Source organism: Platalea leucorodia (assembly GCF_965183815.1).
Source record: "Platalea leucorodia genome assembly, chromosome: 2".
Taxonomy (NCBI): Eukaryota; Metazoa; Chordata; class Aves; order Pelecaniformes; family Threskiornithidae; genus Platalea; species Platalea leucorodia.
In genome coordinates, this window is record NC_138824.1 from 37,811,745 (window position 1) to 37,834,794 (window position 23,050).

Sequence of the window (23,050 nt, forward strand, 5' to 3'; positions counted from 1 at the left end):
TTCATGGACAACACTGTCATTCATAGTCATAACAGAAGGAATACTCTGCTCTTTAGACTTCATTGTCTATGTAAGGCACAGATATTTTAAATTTTAAACTTCTAACAAAATCCTCCTGGAGGAAGGAGAAGTTGGCTGCAGAGACAACAAAAATACATATACAAGAAAAGAAACTGTAGAGACTTTTTGCTCAGGCAATTCCTTTTATTAAGGGTGAAGTTAGAATATTTAATTAGGGAATTAATTCATAGGTACTTGAATACTCTTCTCTTTCCATAAGAGGCAGGCATATTTCCTCACGCGTTTAGTCAACTTTGCATGCTACTGCCATAAGACAAGTCTTTGGATCTCTTATTATTGTCTTTGGCCAACAATACAGAAAATTATTTCATAATGGGTATCTCTTCCATACTTTTTCCACTTTTAAATTAGCGTATTACTTTTATCTATTAACTGATTACAAAACCACCTCTATTTAGAACAGATACAGTTAGCTTGATGAAGATGTAATACTTTTCACCACCATCATCATCAAAACATGGATTGTTGAGGGTGTAGTACCAATAGTTTCTGTGCGTTGTTTAAATTATTACTTTTAAAAAGCTTAAACTGAGAAAATCCCTTGTCATGTATTAAAAAAATAAAGTCTTTTACATAAAAAGGAAGCATCCGTTCTGCAACATCAGAAGTTCAACATCAAGACGTTGATCAGAATTAGTAAAAAAATTACAATGTTCACTTTACTTGCATTATAGCCTCTCCACTGTTTTCTTTGTTTTGTCTATTTACACACCATTGTACACATTGGGTAAAATTTATTTATCACCACTTTTGAATATTAACCGGAATATTTAGATACTCCTATAATGGTGGGACCTTACTAGTGACAAATAATAAGCTATTCTGTTGGAAATAACACAGGGGAGATGCAATAGCTCTTTTGAAATACATAGTACTTCCAGTCCCATCATCATATGGGTTTAAACAGTTGTTCTTGTCTGCCAGATACAGAACTGTAATGGATTTAAAATTATAGGGAAAGAACCAGATCAGATGCTTTTATATGTTATTCCCCTACAAATAAATATATATGAAAATAGATTTTCTCCTTCCTGGATGGGTGTTTCATTCTGAAACAGATTAGGCAAACAACTGTCAATTATTTTTGGTATAACTGGCCATATCTGACCTAAAGATAACCCTACTAGACATTTCTTAGCACATTTTGTATTAGCCAGACTTGTGCACAGACACTTTGTCATACATCCAGCAGCTCAGGATGCTCAGAACGATCAAGTGCCTAAAATACTGTTGCATTATTACTGCCCTTTCCTCTGCTTCCACAAAAGAACAAAGATTACTTACACTATGCAGAGCAAACACTCGGCTTTTTGTCAGTCTGACAAAATATCAAGCTATCAGTGCCCCTATTTTCAATTTAATAAAAATGTCCTCTGAATGAAAAGAGCTAAATCTGCTGCAACTATTATACAAAAGGAGAAGAAATAGTTGTAGATAACTAGTTATCTGTAATATTATGTACCGCTAGATCACTGAACCACTTTTGAGGAATCGTATTGGCACCTGTGAAGTAAAAACACCCCGTTTATTTACCTGAAGAATAGTGACCAAGATCAGTGTACACATTTTCCTTTTGAGGCTTTCTTTTCATACTGATGGAAAATAAAAACTACTTTTTGCAGTAAAACATAGATTTCAATACATTTTTTCTAAGTACCAGGATCAAACTACTCAATATCACTTGATTCAGATTTTCTCTGTTAACTAAAAATACATTTTACAAAAACGACTAATTGAAAACAATGTTGTAGAACCAGTTCTTGCATCAGAAACTGAAATGTCAACAAGATTAAAAAGTTAAGTTGATTAAAGTACAGTAATTGGAAAAACAGAAAAAAAAAACCTAAATTATATATTGTCAAAAATATGTCAGCCCACAAACTGGAAGACTGTCAGGCTACATCCAATCTAAATTTAATTCTCATCCTGTTAAAAAAGCATAAATTTATTCTTAGATATTATACATGCACAAAACAAATTCCCAAAGTTTCATCAGTTATTTCTCATTGTCCATATCATACAGGGCAGGAGTCAAAAATAATCAGGGATTTATAGCAGCTGGACTGGAGTTCAGTATTTATGTGTCAAAGCAAGTTCTCTACTCAAAGATCTAGCTGCTGATAGGAAAATCAAGGTCACCAATATTTTCATCCAATGAAAATCAACTGTTGTTACCCATTAGAAAGAAGGGGACGTGGTTTAAAAATGTTTACTCCACAAAGTTTTAGTATGAATAACAGTGTGCTGCTGTTGTTACATTTTTGCTATTTTTGTATATCAGCCCTACAGAAGAACTTAGTTTTTTTTCCTAAGGCTATTTTAAAATGCTATGTTTAAGCCTAGTGAGGTCTATCTTAACAGTCTTTCAGCATCACTCAATACACCAGAAGACTGTTTCAGAACCCGTATGTTCTATTGGTTGTGATCCTTCTTTTGATTTGTAGACTGAAATGCATTCATGGACAAGTAGCAGAGATTTTTTTTTATGAAACTGGTGCCTACTTAAACAGCACTTCTCTGGCATTTTTGCAAGCCAGTCACTCTCCTTCCAATTCAAACCTCTCAAATTCAGATCTATTCTTAGGCCATACATCCATTAACTTAAGAATGAGTTTCATTCCAATCCAAGCATTATAGTTATTTTATGTTGTCTCTTACATTCTGCTTAATGTTTCAAATTGAAGTTAAATTTTAATAAATAATCATCAAGTTAGGACTTAGATTCAACGGGCAAATTTTCTACCTACCATAGTTTATATTTGAATGAATAAAGTTAAAGCCAGTGTTGTAATCTAGAACTATTTGCATCAGTAAGTTAAAGAAACTGATCTCTCAAAAGTATCAGTTCAGTACTTTGCTATCAACAATGCATCATACCCTTCTAGCATGCTTTGAAGGATTGACATAAAATACACTAAGCTTATGAAAATGAAAACATTCCTTTTTCCATTTCTCCATACACAAAACCACTTGCTCTTTTCGCTGTACTCATAACGTATACCTACAGTTTTCTAATCCTTTCCTTACTCAAAGTGAGACATTTGTGGAAAACCTACTTGGTCCAAAATTTCATAATATTTAATTGCTGTAAAACTTCTGTTTCTGTACTTTGTTCTTCCAGATAATAGTGATCACCAGACTTTTGGTATTGATCAGATGCTCTGTTACAACATCATAGTCCAATTCAACTTGCATTCTCTATCAAATGGCTCAAGTACAGACCAACACTGTTCTCTCATAGCTGGCCTCCACATTCCTTGTTTTGATACCATTTCTCCACCTTCCTCACCCCTTCATGTCCTATCACATTGTACTGTGCTGTCAGGCAGAACTAGCACCTCACCAAGATCACGGGTTTTGGGTTGGTTTGGTTTTTGGGGGGAGGGGGATTAACTTTTCTCTTGGTGTGTGGCAAAGGGGCAGCAAAGGGGATCACATTCAAAAAGATGAAACTATCCAGTCATATTAAGAACAGAGAGGAGAGATTGCTCTAAACTTAAGTTGTCACACTTTTTATACATTTTGTGTTTCTATTTCCAGGCGCATACTAACAAGCAAAGTTTTCTTTGTTAAATCAATGTAAGTGTAAATAAAAAAATCTCTGGAGTTGTGCGTTGTTTTTTGGTTGTTTGAGTTTTTTTTAAATAAAGAAGGGGAAGCAATATTACATCAAAAAGTAGCTTCACATTCATGGAGGAAGTATATCTATCTTCTGTAAAATCCTCTGTCAGAAGAACTCGGGTTAATGTAAAGCACGTTTCTTCCCATGTGAACCATTACATATCCTAAACAAGACAATCAAATTCAAAAGCAAATGAATAGAAGAAGCAAACCTCCATACAGAAGACCCACTTCAATAACTCTGCCAAGCCAGATGCAGAAAGAAGAAAGTTGTCTAATCCTTTTTAATCACTTCCCATCATAAGCATCCCCAACATTTCATTTGCATTATTTTGAACTAAATCCAAAACAGTTTCCCAAAAATCACACGTTAAACCATTGCCTTAATTAGGAACTCTAAAACAAGAGGTTGTAAATAGAATATGATAGGAAAAAAATATATATGTAATAAAATAAAGCCAGTGTACACAAATCAAGCTGCATGGATCAAATAAAAATTTACATAAAGATTGATATCAGTGTTAGAGTTATGATTACTAAAGAGTTAGCCTTTTTAAAAAAAAAGCACAGGTAAACTAATATTGTACTCTCATCTGTACAGATAAACCCCACAGATACAGCAAAGATTACTAGAAGGCAGCAAGGAGAAGCCTAAAGCACACTGGACAGGATGAGGAGTACACAATTAAAAATATATGTGGCTTCTGGCTAACAAACTTACACCAAGGTGTCTATCTTCCATTATTGATTACCCTAACAAAGTAAGGTAAAAGATTAAAGAGATAAGAGAATATTTCAAAAATAAAATAAAAAAAAAACCTTTCGACCGTTTAGCACTAGAAAACAAAGCAAACTGCTCTGCACTACACTTGTTTTACATTCTCTTAGCATTACCTTGTACAGATCAGCGAAATCTACTGAACAATAGATCTACAGAAGATATATAATCAATGAAAAAAAAGAAAAAAAGGTACAATCATTCACTAATGAACACACATTCATTAACTGGAAAACCTTGAAACATACACATCTACAGATCCATTAATTTTAATCCATTAAGAAATAAGAATATGATTAATCTTTGCAATATGTGTTAATGATGTTACCTGACAGGATTACTAGTCAAGGACACACGGAGAGATTCTAGGCAAGTGGCTAGTCTTTCATCTGTTGATCCAGATTTTAATTCCTGAATAAACTCCTGGGGTGAAATCTTCCGACTGTTCTTGAGACTTCCCTGAAATATACAAAATACATTCAGTTTTTATTTGGCACATATAGAACTTGAATAGATTATTAATGGCTAACCTTCATTTCTGTTCCTTGAAAAAACAGGGAAAAAAAGATATAAATTAGTCCTAAACCTGTAACTGTTTGTTGTCCATCTACTATAGGTGCTAAATGCTGACTAAATTTTTGTCAATTTATGAACAAATTTATAATCAGTAGTCAAAAGCAGCAGGCATCAAATGTAGAAATGTATCATGCACACTCAGTGAAATACAATTTTTGTAATGAATGGATTCTGTTTATGCATTGCAAACATCTTAATTTTCAATACTCAACAGAATAAAAAAAAATTCTGAGGTGCTCTGAAGAGATCACAGGGCACATGTCCAGTCATACAAGAACACAGAGGGAAGAACCAGTGCACTAGAAGAGTACCCAGGATGTTACTGCAGTAACTTGAGTTCTTGCAGATAATGTTGTAAAACACTTTTCCCTTAAAGGTCCTTCAGATGAGGAGTATATGAGACTGGGATTATAAAAACAGACTAGCTTTGGCTCTAAGGACTAAAGTAAAAGAACTTTAAAAATAAAAAAATAATAAAAAAAAAAATACTTCTTTAGAACCTCTGACATCCTGAAGATAAATCCCAGCTCCTCCTTTGTTGTATTTGCCATCTGTGAGACTGCAGTGCAACACCAATATGACTATTGATGCAAAAACATAAGGACACTTAGTCAACCTTTGGGGTTGGATTCTGCCTTGCTTTTTGGGTTTTGCTCTTTTTGGCAAATGAGGAGGCAAATGGGGACACAGAGAACAGGGAGATAGATAGAAAGGAAAATGCAACAGCAAGTTAATGCAGCACTGCAAAAGTAGCTTTGTGCAAACAAAGTATTTTCTGTTCCAAGCAATACAGGTTGAACAACACTGACTTTAACTCATCGTTGTATCTGTGGTGTCAAATGTTGCTTAAAATAAATTCAAGATATCAATGGCTCTTCTGAAGGATATATAGCATCCATTGTCTTAAACAAAGCAACGGTTATATTGAGCTAATGAAGCTCTATAATTCGCAATTAAATGGCAAATCTAAGAGGCATTGACCCTATTCTTAAGAGCTTTCCCCTCCCCCTTTCCTTAAATAGCTTCAAAGACAAAATTTGAAGACAGTGGAAAATAAGTCTACTCCACTTAATATCCATTTATGACATGAAGAAGGACAGATATATTTTCTACAGAACATATCTAAATTCCAAAAACGAGGCATACAATGGGATATACAACCTGTATTTGACTTCATGCTTTGGAAAGACTCCTTTTTTTGAAAGCAAAAGCACAACTATTCTGTCATGTAGCACTAAAGAGAGTTACTAAATAATACTCAATTATCAAGTGGCTTGCAGTGCAATAATAACTTGAAATTATCCACTGTAAATGGTGAGGCAGTCTCATTATGTTATTATACAGAGCTTCAAACAGAAGGTGTCTTCTCACTTTGGTAGATCCTCTAGAAGTGTTGAAAAATATACTTTTCTCCTCCTGAAGCAGAAGATGATGAAATAGTTTCTTGCAGAGAGGTGAAGTTAAAAACTGGGAAGAGTGGTTGACAGACCACACTGCTGTGCTGCCATTCAGAGGGAAGTCAACAGAGAGGAGAAATGGGCAGAGGAATTTCACGGAGTTCCACACCAGGAATGCTAAATCCTGAACCTGGAGAGGAATAATCCCATTCACCAACACATGCTGGGGCCAACCAGCTGGAAAGTAGGTTTGTAGGAAAAAAATGGGGTTACTGGTGGATGACAAGTTGACCATAGGTAAGTGCATCACCAGCTGGTCAAGGGAGGTGATCGCTCCCCTCAGCTCAGCAGTGGTGAGACACATCTGGAGTACTGTGTCCAGTTTTGGGCTCCCCAGCATGAGAGAGACATGGACATATTGGAACGAGTCCAGAAAGGGCTGTGGACACAATTAAAGGAGCATCTGTTGTACAAGGAGAGGCTAATAGAACAGGGATTGTTTAGCCCCAAGAAGAAAAGACTCAGGGGAACCCTAGCAGTGAAAGGACAAGAGGCACAAATTGAAATACAGGAAATTGGTTAAACATAAGACATAAACACACACTTCCCACCTTGTTGGTTTTTTTCTTTTTTAACCATGAGGCTGGTCAAGCACTGGAAGAGGTTGCCGAGGCAAACTGTACAGTCTCCTCTATCAGAGATATTAAAAAATGGATTAGATAAGGAGTTGGACAAGACAATCTCCAGGGGTCTCTTCCGGCCTCAACCATTCTATTCTATGATTCTGTGATAAGGGAACATTGTGGGGTTATTGAGGGCTATACTACCTCTCTGCTCCAACTGCATTTCCTCAGACTTAAGAAACAGATGTTCCAGATGCCAAAAAACAGACTACTGCCAGGAACCACCCTCAAAATATAGCATCTCATGCTATATTTTGGTACACCACACATAGTACATGGAAAGTCATTCCAAACGTGCCTCTGAATTGATGGAGATCCTTATTTGCTTAAATACAAGAGTCACTTCCAATAACCATGTTCCACAAAAAAGTAGACGAGATGGCCAGGAAGGGATGAGGGTTGAGGGGGAGCGTTAGAATTAGAGATCCAGGAAACACAGAGGAAAAAAAAAGAAACCCCTAACAATAAGTATGCCCACAGACAAGAAGAAACTCGGTGTTTTCAGTTTTCTTTCATGTTCCGTGTTTAATTCATAGCCACATAATACTCACGTCAGAAAGGCCCTACAGCAAGGGAACTTACTTTAATCTCTTCAGATATTATCTGGGTCCAAGACTTAACCGTATGCATTGGTCATGCCAGGAACAGAACACCACCTCCTCAAAAAACAAAGATAGTATAATTGCTTGCACTTCCATAAGGCAAGAAAGCGCAGCTCCCCAACAGATTTGACACAGCTATATCTAAAGAGGAATGAAAAAACAACTGGAGAGAATCTCCAAGGCAAATGTAGAAGATCCTGAACAAAACAAAAAAAGCGTTCACAACATTAAGAACTAAATATCAGACTTGATAAAACATGAAAGGTAAAAGCTGCTACACCATGAGTTGCCCAAAACACTACAAATTCACTGGTTAAGGGGAACTGGCAACAAGGGTTTCTGCCTGGTTATTCAAGAGCTTATATACTAAGCACATCCATCCTGTTACAATAATCCCCAAACATTTTAAGATTAGGCAATATACACCCCTGACGCACAATCAGGGGAATTTGAGTGACGGCTGTGATATAAGGAGGAAATTGTTACGACTGTGGTGTAACGGGGGATCAGGGCCATGCCTGTATGCATATGCAGCATATACAGCTCCCCGTGCAATCCTGGATCTTCCCAGCTGGTCTCTGCATAGATGTGATAACGGACTGACTACAGACAAGATGACCAAACTCTTAGCAGCCTTCATGACAAAGTATTTAACTAAATGTTACAGGAGCTCTCCAGTTGGAAACTTCAAAAAGTCCCAGAAATTCTCCTGGCAGCTCCTGCTGTGCATAGACTAGTTAATAAGCACTACTTGTATGCCTAAGCATATGGATTAATATCCTGGGTGGAGAATCTGTCATTTCCAGTGACTTTCCCCAGCAGCTCCTGCTGTAAAATTGACCAAGCTGGGTATAAATAAGACACTTATAAATAGTCAGTAAAATTGCTTTCTTATGATGCAGAGACAGTCATATACGACAGTCATATGGACAGGACATATAGTTAAGACGGTTAGAAGATATTTTGGAAGTAATTTAATATAATCAGTAGTAATGTGTGCAGTGGAAAGGTCACACGGGACAAGAGCCCAGCCAGACTATAAGAATTCACTAGAGTGACATTTCAGAGAGTCTCAGCTGACCCATCTGAAGACAGCGTCACAAGCAATGGAGACTCACATCAACATCCAGACAGTAACCAGCCATCCCGTTTCAGATTCAGTTCCCCACCTGAACATTACCCTATGCAAAAGATGCTAATAAACTGTGAATGTCTGTACAACATACCCACAGCACCAAGTACCACTTATTCATAGTTACGTCAAGGTTCTGCAACATAATAAGAATATGATACATCTGCCAGTGCTTAAATAAAATGAGAGCTGCATTTGGTACCAATTGTGAAACTGATTATATTAGCTATATTTCTGCATGGGAAAAGCTGCTTAAGTTCAAAATGCTCGAGTTAACTGAGAAACAGGAAATATCTTGAGGCATCAGTGCCTCTAGAAATTTAATTGCTCAACTGAAGAACAACTGGTCTGTGAGCAGATGCAGTATGAAGTCAGCATTAATTAATTCAGTTAAAACATTACAAGGGAGTAAGCTGCACAACAAAACCGAAATCTGATGAAGAAAACTTACTTTAAAAACCCAGTTTGTGTGTGTGTACCCAGTAAAACTTATGGTAGAGTAACATTATAGGAAGGCTGCTTTTATTTCCTCTTGAGTATTAACTCCATAACATGGAAACTGATTTTTAAAACTTTTGTGGGCTGGAATGTCTTTGTATGTCTTTATATAACACTTAAAAATGTGACCCTGTTTGTAGCCTCAAATAATTGTAATACATACAAACAGCTACAAAAACACAGAAAATACCTTGGACATAACAATCTCTAACAACAAACAGAACTACACTGCCTTTGGTAGATGAGAATTCACACTCATAAAATAGCCTTTAAACACAACCGTTGCTCCCTTCTCCAACTGTTTCCTGATAAATAAGACATGACACCACAGTAGACAGAAATTTCATTCAAGATTTCCAAGCCATGACGGTTTAAACAATACGCGATATACATCTCTAAGACAATGTTTATAAGGGAAGAAATAAGGCTTTGTCTAAACACTATACATAACAAGAAAACAAGAAAGTACTAGCAGAATACTGAAGCACTTCAGCAGAATTCTTCCAAGCATGCATTTTTTGCTATCATTTAAATTTTCAGTAAGTACTACTAGTATCCCAAATCCCAAGACTGTTTATTCTCAACAATTCTTTTACAGGGAGCCCCTGAACATGTTATAAAGAGTGATGGTAACAGCATACTTACAGACAAACATATACAGACATATACACAGAAGCATGCGTTCAGCCAACTGTTTAAGAAGTCTCTAAGCGAAGTGGAATGAAATGAATGAGTACTGGACAATACACGTCAGTAGAACTCTGGTTACTTTTGAGTAACTTTGAGTCCCGAAGTGATGGATTCATTCTAAACATCTCATGCATACACAGAGGTAAGTCACAGTATTCTAAACATAAATAAGCACCTGAGCAGAGTCCTACCAAACCCAGCATAATTTCTAGATGCATCAGTAACAGAGATATGCTTTGTGAATATTAGAAAGGAATTCTGCATTTCTAAGAAACAGAAATCCTGACACTGAGGTCAATGATGAAGTTTTGGCTATAGTGGAGTCCACTTTGAGCCCCAAAGTCTGCTTCATTTTCAAGCACAGCCTCTGTTCTTCATTTTAATAGTTTTTATAATGATAACTGCTTTAAATGAAACCTGCTCACTACTCTGCATAGCAGTTGCAAATGAGGATATTTGTCCCAACACAATATAGTTTAGTACCTGTCTCCTTAAAGTTTGATAAGTATGAACTCTCAAAAGATGTTACTGCAGTATCACTCATAGAAAGAGAGACCTGAGATGGGGTTATATATGTGCTATATGGCACTTCGGCTCTTCTGAAAAAGTATGACATTCATCAAGTCAAGGTACACCAAAATTTAGCCAAGTACCCTCGGCATGCAGTCTACTATTGTCTCTAGACTGAGAAGGCACTCTGACAGTCCAATGCACTTGAGGCATGAAAGAGCGTGCCAGGAACAAAGAGTTTGCAAGGGTGAGGCAAGGAGTTTGCCATCCCAGTAGCTCCAGTACTAAGCTGAATTCATCTGCAGCACTACTGTATCAAACAGCAAATCTATGCATAACAGAAAGAGCTCCTCCCAGTTATACAATGAGTGAATGCCATCTCTAGTGAGGACACAACAGCAGGAACAAAGTTCAGTAAAGACAAGAGTTTTCCTGCATGAATTAGTCTTCAGTGATCTCCCACAGCAGAAAGAGGGATGGCAGCGGAGGGGGAACAGAAAGGAAAATTGCTGTTGGGGGCTTTATGAAAACATGCAAGACAACAGTGTGTGGGAACAAATCACTACCCTGGGGGAGGAAACAGACCTGTCCTCTTCAAAAGAGTACCTTGTATGACTGTGATGACAACGAAAGACAAAAAAATATTTATTGCAAATGGGACTCGGAAAGAAGGATCGATAAAACCTATTTTGCTATAGGCTTCATTTCTTTGCAAGTAATAAGTGCCAGGAAGTAAAGAGCTAACATGAAAACCTTTCTCTTGAGAAAAAGAGTCTTAACATCACCATCATCATGATGCTAAGATTCCAGCAATAGATGTGGATGCAGCAACTCTGCACAAACAGCCATGTCCTATTATCATATTACTTTTTAGATCAAAAAACTGAGGTCTTCGAATGCGTGTGGAGGCTAGGGGTGTCAACATCATATGAACCTTGACATGCTGTTTTAGGCTGAGAAACTTCAAGAATGTTGTGTGATTTACTAGCCTGAAGTTTGCTGATTTCCCATGTAATATCTCTAAAAAAGAAAAAACAGGCTAGACCTCCTAATCTTCTGGTACTAAGGAACTTTTGTGCTATAGAAGGACTAGTAGCTTTGATAAGCTCATCTTAAACAAAACAACCTCCAGACAGTTTGGTCCTGCACTGGGCATCTACCTTCCTACAACTGCTAGAGCATTATACTAATAAGGTACATCATTTAAGGTAGACAATAAGATAAATACCTCATTTAAATAACTATATTTAGTGTCTTCTTTTCTCAGTATTTAGTTATAATTACATATGGGCAATTTTTACTGATCTCTCTACACACATGGAGCAGTGAGAGTCAAAGAATCAAATATATAAATTCTAAAACAATAAAAAAGTCTGAGGACAATATTAGCACTGCAGCATTTAGCACTGGAGTCAGTTCCTACTTTGCAAAAACTAGAGTAGTTTTTCTTATGCCAACTTAATCCTTAAGCTGCCCAGTACACAACTCCTTGCACTTCTCTAAAACAACCAGTAATTATCACAATAAGTAAAAAACGGACACTAATTGGGTTCATGTACAATGCTTTCATTATCAACTATTCAATAGCATCACAACATGAATTCTGTACTGAAGTCAAGCATGAAAAAGGCTAATCAGTTAAGGAATTATTTTTAAACAGTGCTAGAAAAGAAAAAAGGTTCACATCAAACTTTTCCAAGTTTTCTGCAGAATCTTTCCATCTCCACTAATAACCATACCTTTACCAAAAAGAAACGCTGTTCTGTGTACAGAAGATACACCTCAAGTACAAGTAAATACCTTTCATTGCAACTTGTAAAATAATGAGATAGTGCCCTTTAAAAATATTTGTGTCTATGAGAAACAAAAGTTAGTCAAAAGAATGTAACATCCATGCATCACTTTTTCTCTCCAATAGGAAATAATGTAAACATAAAGACATTTTTGTTGTACTTCAGAGAAATTTACTTACAGACTTTGAAGCAGTGCTAATATATTGCATCACCATTTCTTTTTTGGTATTAAAATCCTTTTCTCTCAATGGCATCTTCTTGTCTTCATTTAAATTCATATCTTCCTAGAATGGGAGGGGAAAAAAAAAAAAAAGGAAAAGAAAAAAAAATAAGTTTTAAAGGTCATCCAGTAACACAGTTGTTTAAGAGACTGATTTAAAAAAATTAAGACACAAAAATATGAACTTGAGCAACTGAAAGCTGTCATATAAACAACTTTTCATAAAGTTTTTTGAGTAACATTTAGATGATACTCAAAACCACAAACCTTTATCCATCTTTCCTAGCAACTCAGACTGAAAAACCAGTCAACTATGCCAGGATAAACAACTGCATCACAATCATTACTAGTATAATCTCTTCTTAGAACTCACCTACAGTTTCTCACACACACACACACACACACACGCACACACGCACACACGCACACGCACGCACTAAACTCCAGAAAAGCATTATTTAACACTTCCTAAAGCATTTATAAAGGTACTCAAACCAGTTTCTTAGAAAGATCTTTTTAATGATATATCCATTTGTTCTATAATTCTGTTCCTCAGTTCTCAAATACTTAATCCTGGACAGTGGAATCTGCTTTGCCCTGAGAGTAGTTCACAAAATAATATTCACCTTTGCAATAGGCCTAAATTCTTGACGATTTGATCATTAAATCAACACCTTCAACTGTTATCAAAACCCCATCACAATTAATTCATTCCAATATAAACCCAGAGGTCAAAAAGAGCAGATGCAGAACCACATTCAAAGCCACACAGCAGCTACTCGTTGACATTTCTGACACAGGGACTTTTACTGTTCCACCCTAGAAATGCTCTGATCATTGTAATCAGTTCCACATTTGTGAGAAATGACATTTCCTACCATGCTGGAGATAAAAAAAAAAAAAAAAAAAAAAAATTGAATAGAATAGAATCAGGCATTGTTCCCAGAAACATTGAGAGTTTTGCATAAATCCAAGCTCTGAGAAGACATTGCAGAAAATGCTTGATCCCTTAAGTTGAACTTCAAAGTACAATTAGGGCAATTTTGTGTAGATTCTGGATTTTTCCCCCCACAAATGTTACTGTTTCCTTTCCTTAAGGACTAGAAGTTGTTCCTCGCTTCAGTCTAGTATGCATTTAAATCATTTATTAAATTATTGTAAAATTAGTATTTTTATTATTTCTTTGATACTATATAGTGTATTTATAGTATCAGATTTGTATAGTTGATACTATAGATGCACTGTATTATTATTTGATATTTTTAGTATCAAATAAGTACAAGGGTGCATGTTGTAAAAAGTTCTCTCATTCAAGCAATCATAATACAGTCTTTTGCCTCCTTGGCAGCTAGCTTGCATATTGGTGTTACTTCCTACATCTGAAAGCAAATGCAAAAAAACTCTGTCTAAACAAGCTGGAAGAAAGGAGGCCACACATACTTCCATCTTTTCTCATAGTTCTGTTCTTCAAAATACTGCAGTCCTTTGATCAAAAAATTCGTAGAGAAACGATTTGCTTACACCCAAACCAAAATTCTAGCAGTGCATAAGGACACACATTTTCCTGAAAATTTTGCAAGTTGCCTCATACTAAATCAAATGTTGGGGACATTATCTTGAAAGGATATGCTGGATTTTCTAGCTTTTCTTGGATGAAAGCAAAACAAGAAACTACTATGATTTACTTAATGATGGGAAACCTGGTGTGATCCAAAAATGCTGCACGGACTCAAATATCCATACTAAAATAAAAAAAAATAAATTAAAAAAAAGCTTAAATACACATACGTTAAAAACACTGTTGGGATCATATATTGTAGGCAAAGAGATCATTTTCTTCCAAGACACATAAAAAAGTGGAAAATTTTTTGTGTGTGTATACATCATTTGGAAAAAAAGTGAAAGATATTTAAAGTTACCTGTCTCTATCAAAGCTTACAGAAATCTGCAGCTTTTTTAAGATGAGAAAGAACACATAAAGTGTTCTTTTTCACATAAACACATAAATAACCACAAAAAGTAGTGTCTTTAGTATTTATAGACATTGATATATGGTTTTGGACATAAAGATTTGGGGACTGCTAAAAGGCATTTAAAATAAGAACAGATAAGGAAGTTCTTTTCAGTTTACTTCTTTAAATATTTTTTCTATGACAAATTCTTTCAAAGCCAGAAAAATACTATAACTTAACATTTTCAACAACTGCTCAAAAATCTTTATGCCTTATCTAAGACGTTTCCTTAGCTTAAAAATGGGGGAGGGGGGGAAGAAATTAAAATCAAGTCAGATGATTGCCAAAAATACTACAATGTTACTATTCCCTCTAGCCTTTTATTTGTTGTCTTATCTTGTTACAGGTATTTCTCATTTTATGTAATATTTCCGTTTAATTAATTACCTTCTATTAAATGCACAACAACATATTTATGACTATGGTTATTACCAGGCAACACATCTGTTGAGATACGCACACGATAACCCATACTATAAATTACTAAAATCAAGTCCAGCTGGACATTACCAGATAAATTTGGGTTTTTTCTGCAAGTTCCAATAAATGTCTTTGGAACACTGTGCCTCAGGATTCCTTTCCACAGGGATACAACTATATAGCAATACTGGCTTCAAATGAAAATACACTTTATATGTATATTTAATAAGGTTAGCTGTATTTTATTTAATACTTAAACTGTATTTTTAAAACCTACATAAAAGAAATGTAAGAACACTGAAGCCAAAGTATTCCATTTTAAGTTTCACAAAAATATATGGCTAGGTTTTTCTCAATATTTTCTGAGAGCCTGTAACTACTGCAAAGTTCATTCTTTTGTTTAAAGCAGTCTTGCACTTCTTTCAGACTTGCTCTTTTAAGTTTTCTGAAAAATAACTCCTGAACTTAAATAACAAAGAGAAAACAAAGGGCTTGTGTTTCCTGCAAAAAAAATCTAACTTCTAATTACATTTTTTTAAGGGGGGTGGGAGGAGGAGGAGGAGAGGGAGAGAGACGGAGAGAGGGGCAGGGAGGGGGGGGGTGGTAAGAAATATCTCAGTACAAACTATATTCCATAATCCTAGATGTAACAGCAGGTTTATTTATAAGAAATATTCCGTCTGTGTGTGCAGTAAAAAGTAATTTCTTTGTTGTTGTTTTAACAAATGAAACATCGTTAAAGCAATTGATTTATACAGATTAGAGGTACTCAGCTGTACAAGGGGCACGTCAGATGTGGCTTAGTTTATGAAACACTTCAACACCATTCTTTTATTTCTTCTTAAATCCTTTAAAGTTATTCTACAGGTGAGCAATACCTCTTTGGAAAATAAGCCATTTCACATGGATAGTTTCCTAACAGCACTAACAGAAATGAAAAGAGCTAAATGACAGTTAATTACTAGCTTTAACTGTCTGGTTTTATGAGCACTTTCATAATTTTTGCCATCAAAACCACACAGAACACCACCTCATGCAAGACTGGGAGAAGGAAGCAATATGCATCCAGGAAAACCCGAAGTATAATGTAACGCATTCACTGAAACTTCAGAATTTAGAAACTCCTCCCTTCAGTACTAACCAATTGACTATTTTTATTTTGTGCAAAATTAGTTCTAGAAGCCTGGCTACAACATTCAATTTGTTCACCACCCCACCCCCCCAAATCACTTAATTTGATCAGAACAGAAACTAGAGGCTACAATATATAATTAGCTATGTAATCTACTGTGACTAAACTAGCTTTATTCTAGTCCATTCAAGTGTGAATAATCTGAAGAATCCTTTCTGTATTACATGTTATAGCTAAAATAACACTGATGAAGTAGTTTATCAAAGACAGTTTAAGTGCTTTGTTACTCAATGAAACTAGGAAAGCATTCAAATTATCCAGGATGTCATCATTACTTTAACATATTTTTGCAAAGTAGTTATAAAATTGGAATGAATTGCTTCAGGATCCATGGATATAAGCATTTCTGTTTACCTAGACACACAGCAGTAGGTTTGTGAGGATTTATTGAAAGTTTCCATTTTTTATGGCATAGTTTCAACATCACACACTATCTCTGTGGGATGGTAGAGAAATACAATCTACACTTACATAGCAGGGGGGGTGTGCCGGGAGGCATACCTTCAAGTTTTATTAAAAAAACTCTCACATTTCCTAGCATTTGAGCAACTACCATTCACAGCAAAATTTCTTAACAGAAGTAAAATATGCTAGAAGGTATACCAAGAAAAATGAACCATGTGAGAACAACAAGTACAAATACAAAAGTTGGTAACACAGTAAATTAGTCCTCCCCTTCATCAGCTTAAACATGAAAATCCTGAATCTTGTCTCTCAGTCATAGCTCCCAACAGTTCTACAAAAGCATCTTCAAAACTAAACTAACATTATTGAGTACTAGGAATTACAAATTCCATAAAGGTACTTCTCTCATAGTACACTTAAATTTCCTCCCCATCCCTGGTAGTCCCTTTGTGTTTCACAAGTTACTCGTTACTTGCTGTGAGGAAGAGAAAGAAATAATAATCTAGGCATTGCTCTCCTTGTTAATGGCCTCTTGTGCTCTTCAGATGGCAGTCACTCTCTTCTCTCGTGGCCATTCCATGTTTAGTTGTCAATTGCCCAAATGTCATCATCATCATCATGACAAAAAACATCAGCCTGTTGAGGTGGTACCAACACCACATGATCTTACCATCAAGTGACTGCTCTTTTGTAGCACAGTAACAATGACGGCTAAGGAAGGAAGCAAATTTGAGCCTGCATGTGCAGACAAATGCTGCTTTTGAGGCAAGAACCTTAACTCTTTTTTGTGCAAGAGTGACATAGAATATAAGTTCAGAACAAAATCCTGCTGTGACATTTAAAGGCATAAAATCCCTTCATTAAAGTTTCAGGTCATCTTGAAAGAAAGCAGGATTCCCCATTTCTTGCTCCTCCTCAAAATCTGTTGCATAATCTCACTTCTAATAATCAGAAACCTTTAGTTTCCATTTTACATACATTTGGAGCAAAATCTTGACAAAATAGTTCAAAGACTTCATCCCCTGAGAAACACCCTAAAAAACACATAATTACAACTCACAGCAACAACAATATTAATAATTCAGGTAAAGATCAGAACACATGCACAAAAGAAGGCTCCACCTGTCAGTTAGCCATGTTGTCATTCTTTAAGTAAAAGAAATAAGTATAAGACTCTTACCATCATTTTTTCAAACAGCGCTATGATTTCTCTTTCTGACAGGGGTTTTGGAGCAAAATCCTCCACATCCATAGGTGTGGATGACCAATCTGTAGAATGTGACTGCTTCATATGCGGCAGAGGAGGTCTTTCCTTTTTACTTCCTGGAATTCTTATACTGGCAAATCTATCCAACTGAAAACAGAAAAGGTATAACGTATCACATGCTGTTTCCATTCTATGTAACCCTAATTAAGATGGATGTTCTTGGAAGCTAAACATCGTTATTTTTCCTGTGTAACTTGCCTGTTATTTAACTGTCTTATTTTAAAGGGTTTTTCTAAAGATACATATAACGGTCAGTTGCCTTAGCACTTGAGTTAACAGACCAGAATCCCATTACATTATGGCGAAATCATGCAGAACATGAGAATTTTATGGAAAGTTTGGAGGAAAAGATATCTACAAAACCAATTTATGAAGAGTTCTTCCCAACCATTACATGTAGAATATGAAAAAGCAGACTTGTGTACCAACTGCATAGTTTTAAAATGTTTTTTGTTACTCTGAAACAGCTATACTCCTGGCATTGTAATAGAATAAACAGATAGGCAAAGAAACTACTTTTTATTAAAAGACAAGTTAGCGTAACTAGGACACTGTTCTATTTATTTTTTATTTGGATTATGTTATCCAAAACTTGCTGCCTTTCTGTGCTCCCATTATTTAGAGATTCATTTAGGAGAAGCATAAAAACCATCAGCTTCTTTAATAAAGTTAAGTAGGATACACTCACAGTTTCATGAATAATCCTTAGGACTTATCACCAACACAAGACAATCACTCTGAATTTACCCTTTCAAAAGCCAAAAAAATTTCTTTGAAAAGTGGTTTGGGTTGTGGTTATATTGACTGGTTAGAGATTTATCAACTTTTCAATAAAGACCTACTAAGTGAAATTTTAAACGTTTTCATTGTTAGAGCTTGTGTGTTTTAATGTATATGGGCAAGGACCAACAGAACACAAAAGCAGCTGACATACTCAATGAGATGCGCTAAATCTTAACCATCTTTGTAGCAGCCTTTTGAACAGATGTGAACCGCAATATTACACTTGTCAACACAGAAGAAAGTTACGGTAGCATTTGATGCATAGGAGATTTTGGACAAGATTTCAACCATATCAACATACTTACATCTTTGAAATGCTATGGAAAAATATTCTGAGGCTTCAATATATCTTGAAGACAAGTATCTTGAGATATCACTTAATAAGTACATTGAAGTTACCAAACTAAGTGACAAGTAAAGTTATTATAGCATCTGTGGAATTAAGATCAGAGAGAGCAAAGAAAATTAGTAGGAAAAATTGGGTACAAGTGTTCCACTCTAGTCAGAGCAAGAATTGACTATTAGACATCCATGAAGAGAGGTTTAGAGGAGAAACAAAAAGACTTTAATTCTTCCTGTTCAAAATTGAAAAGGAACAGGTTTTGGAATGTAGAAATAGATTGTAAGCCACTCACATACAGATGGTTGTAGAACATGCAAAAGCAGAAAATTAATATGGCATAAACATAAAAGAGCTCAGCATGGATGATGGGGCCCTTCAGTGTCACATCAAACCAGTAGGCAATGAGGAAAGCACACTCTACAGGAATAATTACACAGGCAAGACTCAGGAAGAAAGAGAACGCAACAAAAGCAAAAGGGAGGGCAGCATCATTGGAAGTGAAGTATAGAGTCATCAGTGACAAAAACATCTTGCATCTTGACCAGGCAGCAATTTCCCTTCCTGTCTTTGAAATCAGAAGCCTATGGCAAGTATGGGGGGATGAAGCCAGATTGCAAACTGCAATGACTAGACTGGCATCTTAAAGAAATCTTATTATATGAGATTTTTCTCCTCAAACAATGGCTTTCACAGAGCACTGATGAAAGGCAGCACACCTGCTCCAAAGAATGAGTTAGTAGGTTCTCCATGCCCCACTGTTCACTATCAAGTGCATAATCTAAGAAACAAACCATTATATTTGAAGATTCCTCATATGCAGACTTGAAGCGGGGGTAGAGGGAAGACACTTTGGTTGACATAACAGATTTCAGCTCATGGTTCAGTCAGCAGAGAATCGACTAAAGTAGGTTTAAGAGAGGTATGTCCTACACCCCTTACCCATCTCTCCTGAAAAATCTCAGCCCCTTCCTTACAGTCCGAGTTCCCCAAGTGTCTCCTCTTCCTTCCCCTGCTCCACACAACAGCAGCAATAGCAGTTCTGGCCAGGCAGAACCACCCCACTCTCTGCCATGAAATACCCCATGCAGTCCTGGAGCTACTCTTGCTCCATTAGGAACAGGCAGCACCAGTTCAGGGACAAGAGCCTGTTCATCCTTGAAAAGGGGTACTTCACTTCCTTTCACATTTTTAGTTTATGCTTTGTTTTTAAGCTCCTCTTGAATGTTACAGTGTATGGTAGATGTTTTGCAACATTACAGATTAGGCCATAACGTTCATATTCCCCATATTCAACAAACCCTATACCACTTGTCCTAGAGGAGGGAAGCACACTCTTGGAATACATTTGATCAGGCAAAACATGTAAGACAAAATGAGATACTGGGATAATAAGCACATTTAAACATGTGTCAAACAAATTACTTTAAATAATTCAAAACAATGCAGCCTAAAAATAAGATTTCCATAGATTAAAAAAAGGAAATTCATAACAAGACCTGCGCAGCAGTACAGTGTGGGTATTCTATATAAACTTCTTTTTTGAATTATACGTTGATAGTGCTTCAAAAAGTTAATACCTCTCTATATTCCATACATGCGAATAATTTCATGGTCCACAGAAAGCACTATACAGAAAGAACAGAAATTTCATTGCTTGGTTGTAATGAAATCTACCACTGATGCTGCTGGCAATCCAAGTGCATAGAGGAGGAAACGGCAAAAATATAGTTCAATAATCTTCCACGTTACATCAAAAACATTTTAAATCAGACTAACCAATGGGGAACATCTAAAGTTAGCTTTGATACAGAGCATCACTGCAGTTTAAAGCAGGTTTGACCTTTATCTTTCCTAAAGATGTCTGCCATTTTTTTGTATTTATTTTACCAATAAATACATACAGACCCATACAGGAAGAGTGCTTTAGGACAACAATTTTCTGAAAGGGACAAACTTTTCCCTTGAGGTCTTTGTCAGGCCAACATTAAAATTAACCAAAAAATAAACAGTGTTTCCTATGGTCTTGATACAAAGTATTTCCACAGTGAAGTCTCTTTGAAATTCTCCAAACTACTATCTGTTTTGATGCACTGATGGAACTCAGAGTAGATTATCCAGCGGTAAGAGCTCAAAGGCAATAAGAAGTGAGAAGAAAATAAGAGTGCAGTTAAATATTTCTGAGCACTTGAAGCAGAAAGCTAGAATTTTTTTAATACACTATACAAAAACATAACAGGGAATCTCTAACCATCTCATTAATTCAAACAACAATGTATTCCCATTCTCATAGCACAGTGTTACTGAAGATGAGGAAAACTGTATTTCAGATACATAATCTAAAAAGAAACAATTGTAAAATAATTAAATACTGAGTACAAAAAGACCACAGAAATATTCATTAAAAACTATTCTCTTCTAAATTCTAAAAAAAAATGAACTGCCCATGTAACCACAATATAGGGTGCATAGGTCTTAAGTTTCAAAATTATGTGACATTGAAAGGAGAAGTGAAAATAACTAAAAAGAAAAGTTAACTCTGGAAAGGAAAAAATGTTGAAGGTAGGAAGAGCTTCCTATCCAAAGACAAGCATAATTCTAGAAATAACGCAGATACACAACCATTTTGTTAGCAAAAACTAACCGAGACAGTCCTCAGTCTTTTTTGGTCAAAAGGCAGAGGGTTTGGTCTGGTTGGTTTTGGTTTGGTTTTTAAGGTGGGAGAAAAGAGAAAGAGGAGGGAAAAGAAACAAAAAATAACTAGGACAGCAGAGAAGCTATTAAAGATATAATTCACAGAGTTCTCATTCGTAAGACTAGATACCTCAGCATGAAAAGCATGAGGAGTCTTTTCTCATAAACTTGAATTTAGAGCAATGAGTTGTTTGCATACATTTTAGCTTTTATGTCTTTATGCCTCCTACCGCCAGAGACTGGAACATCTATAAAGCCATGTACTTTATTCTGCCAGTTCGCATTTTCCACGAGTCAAAAACAGCAAGGCTTCTAAAACAAAATCTTAACATCAAAACTGAAACACAGTGGAAAGTAAACCACAGAATCATAGAATCATAGAATGTCCTGAGCTGGAAGGGACCCACAAGGATCATCGAGTCCGACTCCTCCTGTCCCTGCATAGGACAACCCCAAAATTCACACCATATGTCTGAGGGCGTTGTCCAAATGCTTCTTGAATATTGTCAGGCTTGGAGCCATGACTGCCTCCCTGGGGAGCCTGTTCCAATGCTCCACCACCCGCTGGGTGAAGAACCTTTTCCTAATGTCCAACCTAAACCTCCCCGGGCATATCTTCCTGCCGTTCCCTCGGGTCCTATCATTGGTCATCAGGGAGAAGAGATCAGCGCCTGCCCCTCCTCTTCCTCTTGTGAGGAAGCTGCAGACTGTGATGAGGTGTCCCCAAGGTCTCCTCTTCTCCAGGCTGAACAGACCAAGTGACTTCAGCCGCTCCTCATACAGCTTCCCCTCTAAACCTTTCACCATCTTCGTGGCTCTCCTCTGGACACTCCCTAGTAGCTTGGTATCCTTTTTGTACTGTGGCGCCCAACACTGCACACAGTGCTCAAGATGAGACCGCACCAGTGCAGAGTAGAGCGGGACAATCGCCTCCCTCAACCAGCTAGCCATACAGTGCTTGATGCGCCCCAGGACATGGTTGGCCCTCCTGGCTGCCAGGGCACACTGTTGGCTCATGTTCAACTTGCCATCGACCAGAAGGCCCAGAGCGCTCTCCGCGGGGCTGCTCTCCAGCCTCTCGTTCCCCAGTCTGTATGTAGATCCAGGGTTGACATGTCCCAGGTGCAAAATCCAGCACTTGCCCTTGTTAAACTTCATATGGCTGGTGATTGCCCAGCTCTCTGATTTGTCCAGATCTCTCTGCAGGGCCTCTCTGCCCTCGAGAGTGTCATCAGCAAACTTAGATAGCAAACCTTCAAGTCCTGCATCCAAGTCATTTATGAAGATATTGAAGAGCACTGGCCCCAAGATGGACCCTTGCAGAACCCCACTAGTGACTGGTTGCCAGCCCAAAGG

The 23,050-nt window shown here is 36.7% G+C and overlaps 1 protein-coding gene across 1 annotated transcript in view; it reads right to left on the minus strand.

Annotated features, from left to right (window-relative positions):
- Nucleotides 1-23,050, minus strand: part of DIAPH3 (diaphanous related formin 3) — a gene marked incomplete at both ends in the record, with an annotated part of 259,224 nt that overhangs the window by 212,845 nt on the left and 23,329 nt on the right. Inside the window, 3 exons of the mRNA XM_082303926.1 lie at nucleotides 4,809-4,939; nucleotides 12,541-12,645; nucleotides 17,791-17,964. Of these exons, the coding sequence (XP_082160052.1) occupies nucleotides 4,809-4,939; nucleotides 12,541-12,645; nucleotides 17,791-17,964 (410 nt within the window). The remainder of the gene's footprint in view (nucleotides 1-4,808; nucleotides 4,940-12,540; nucleotides 12,646-17,790; nucleotides 17,965-23,050) is intronic.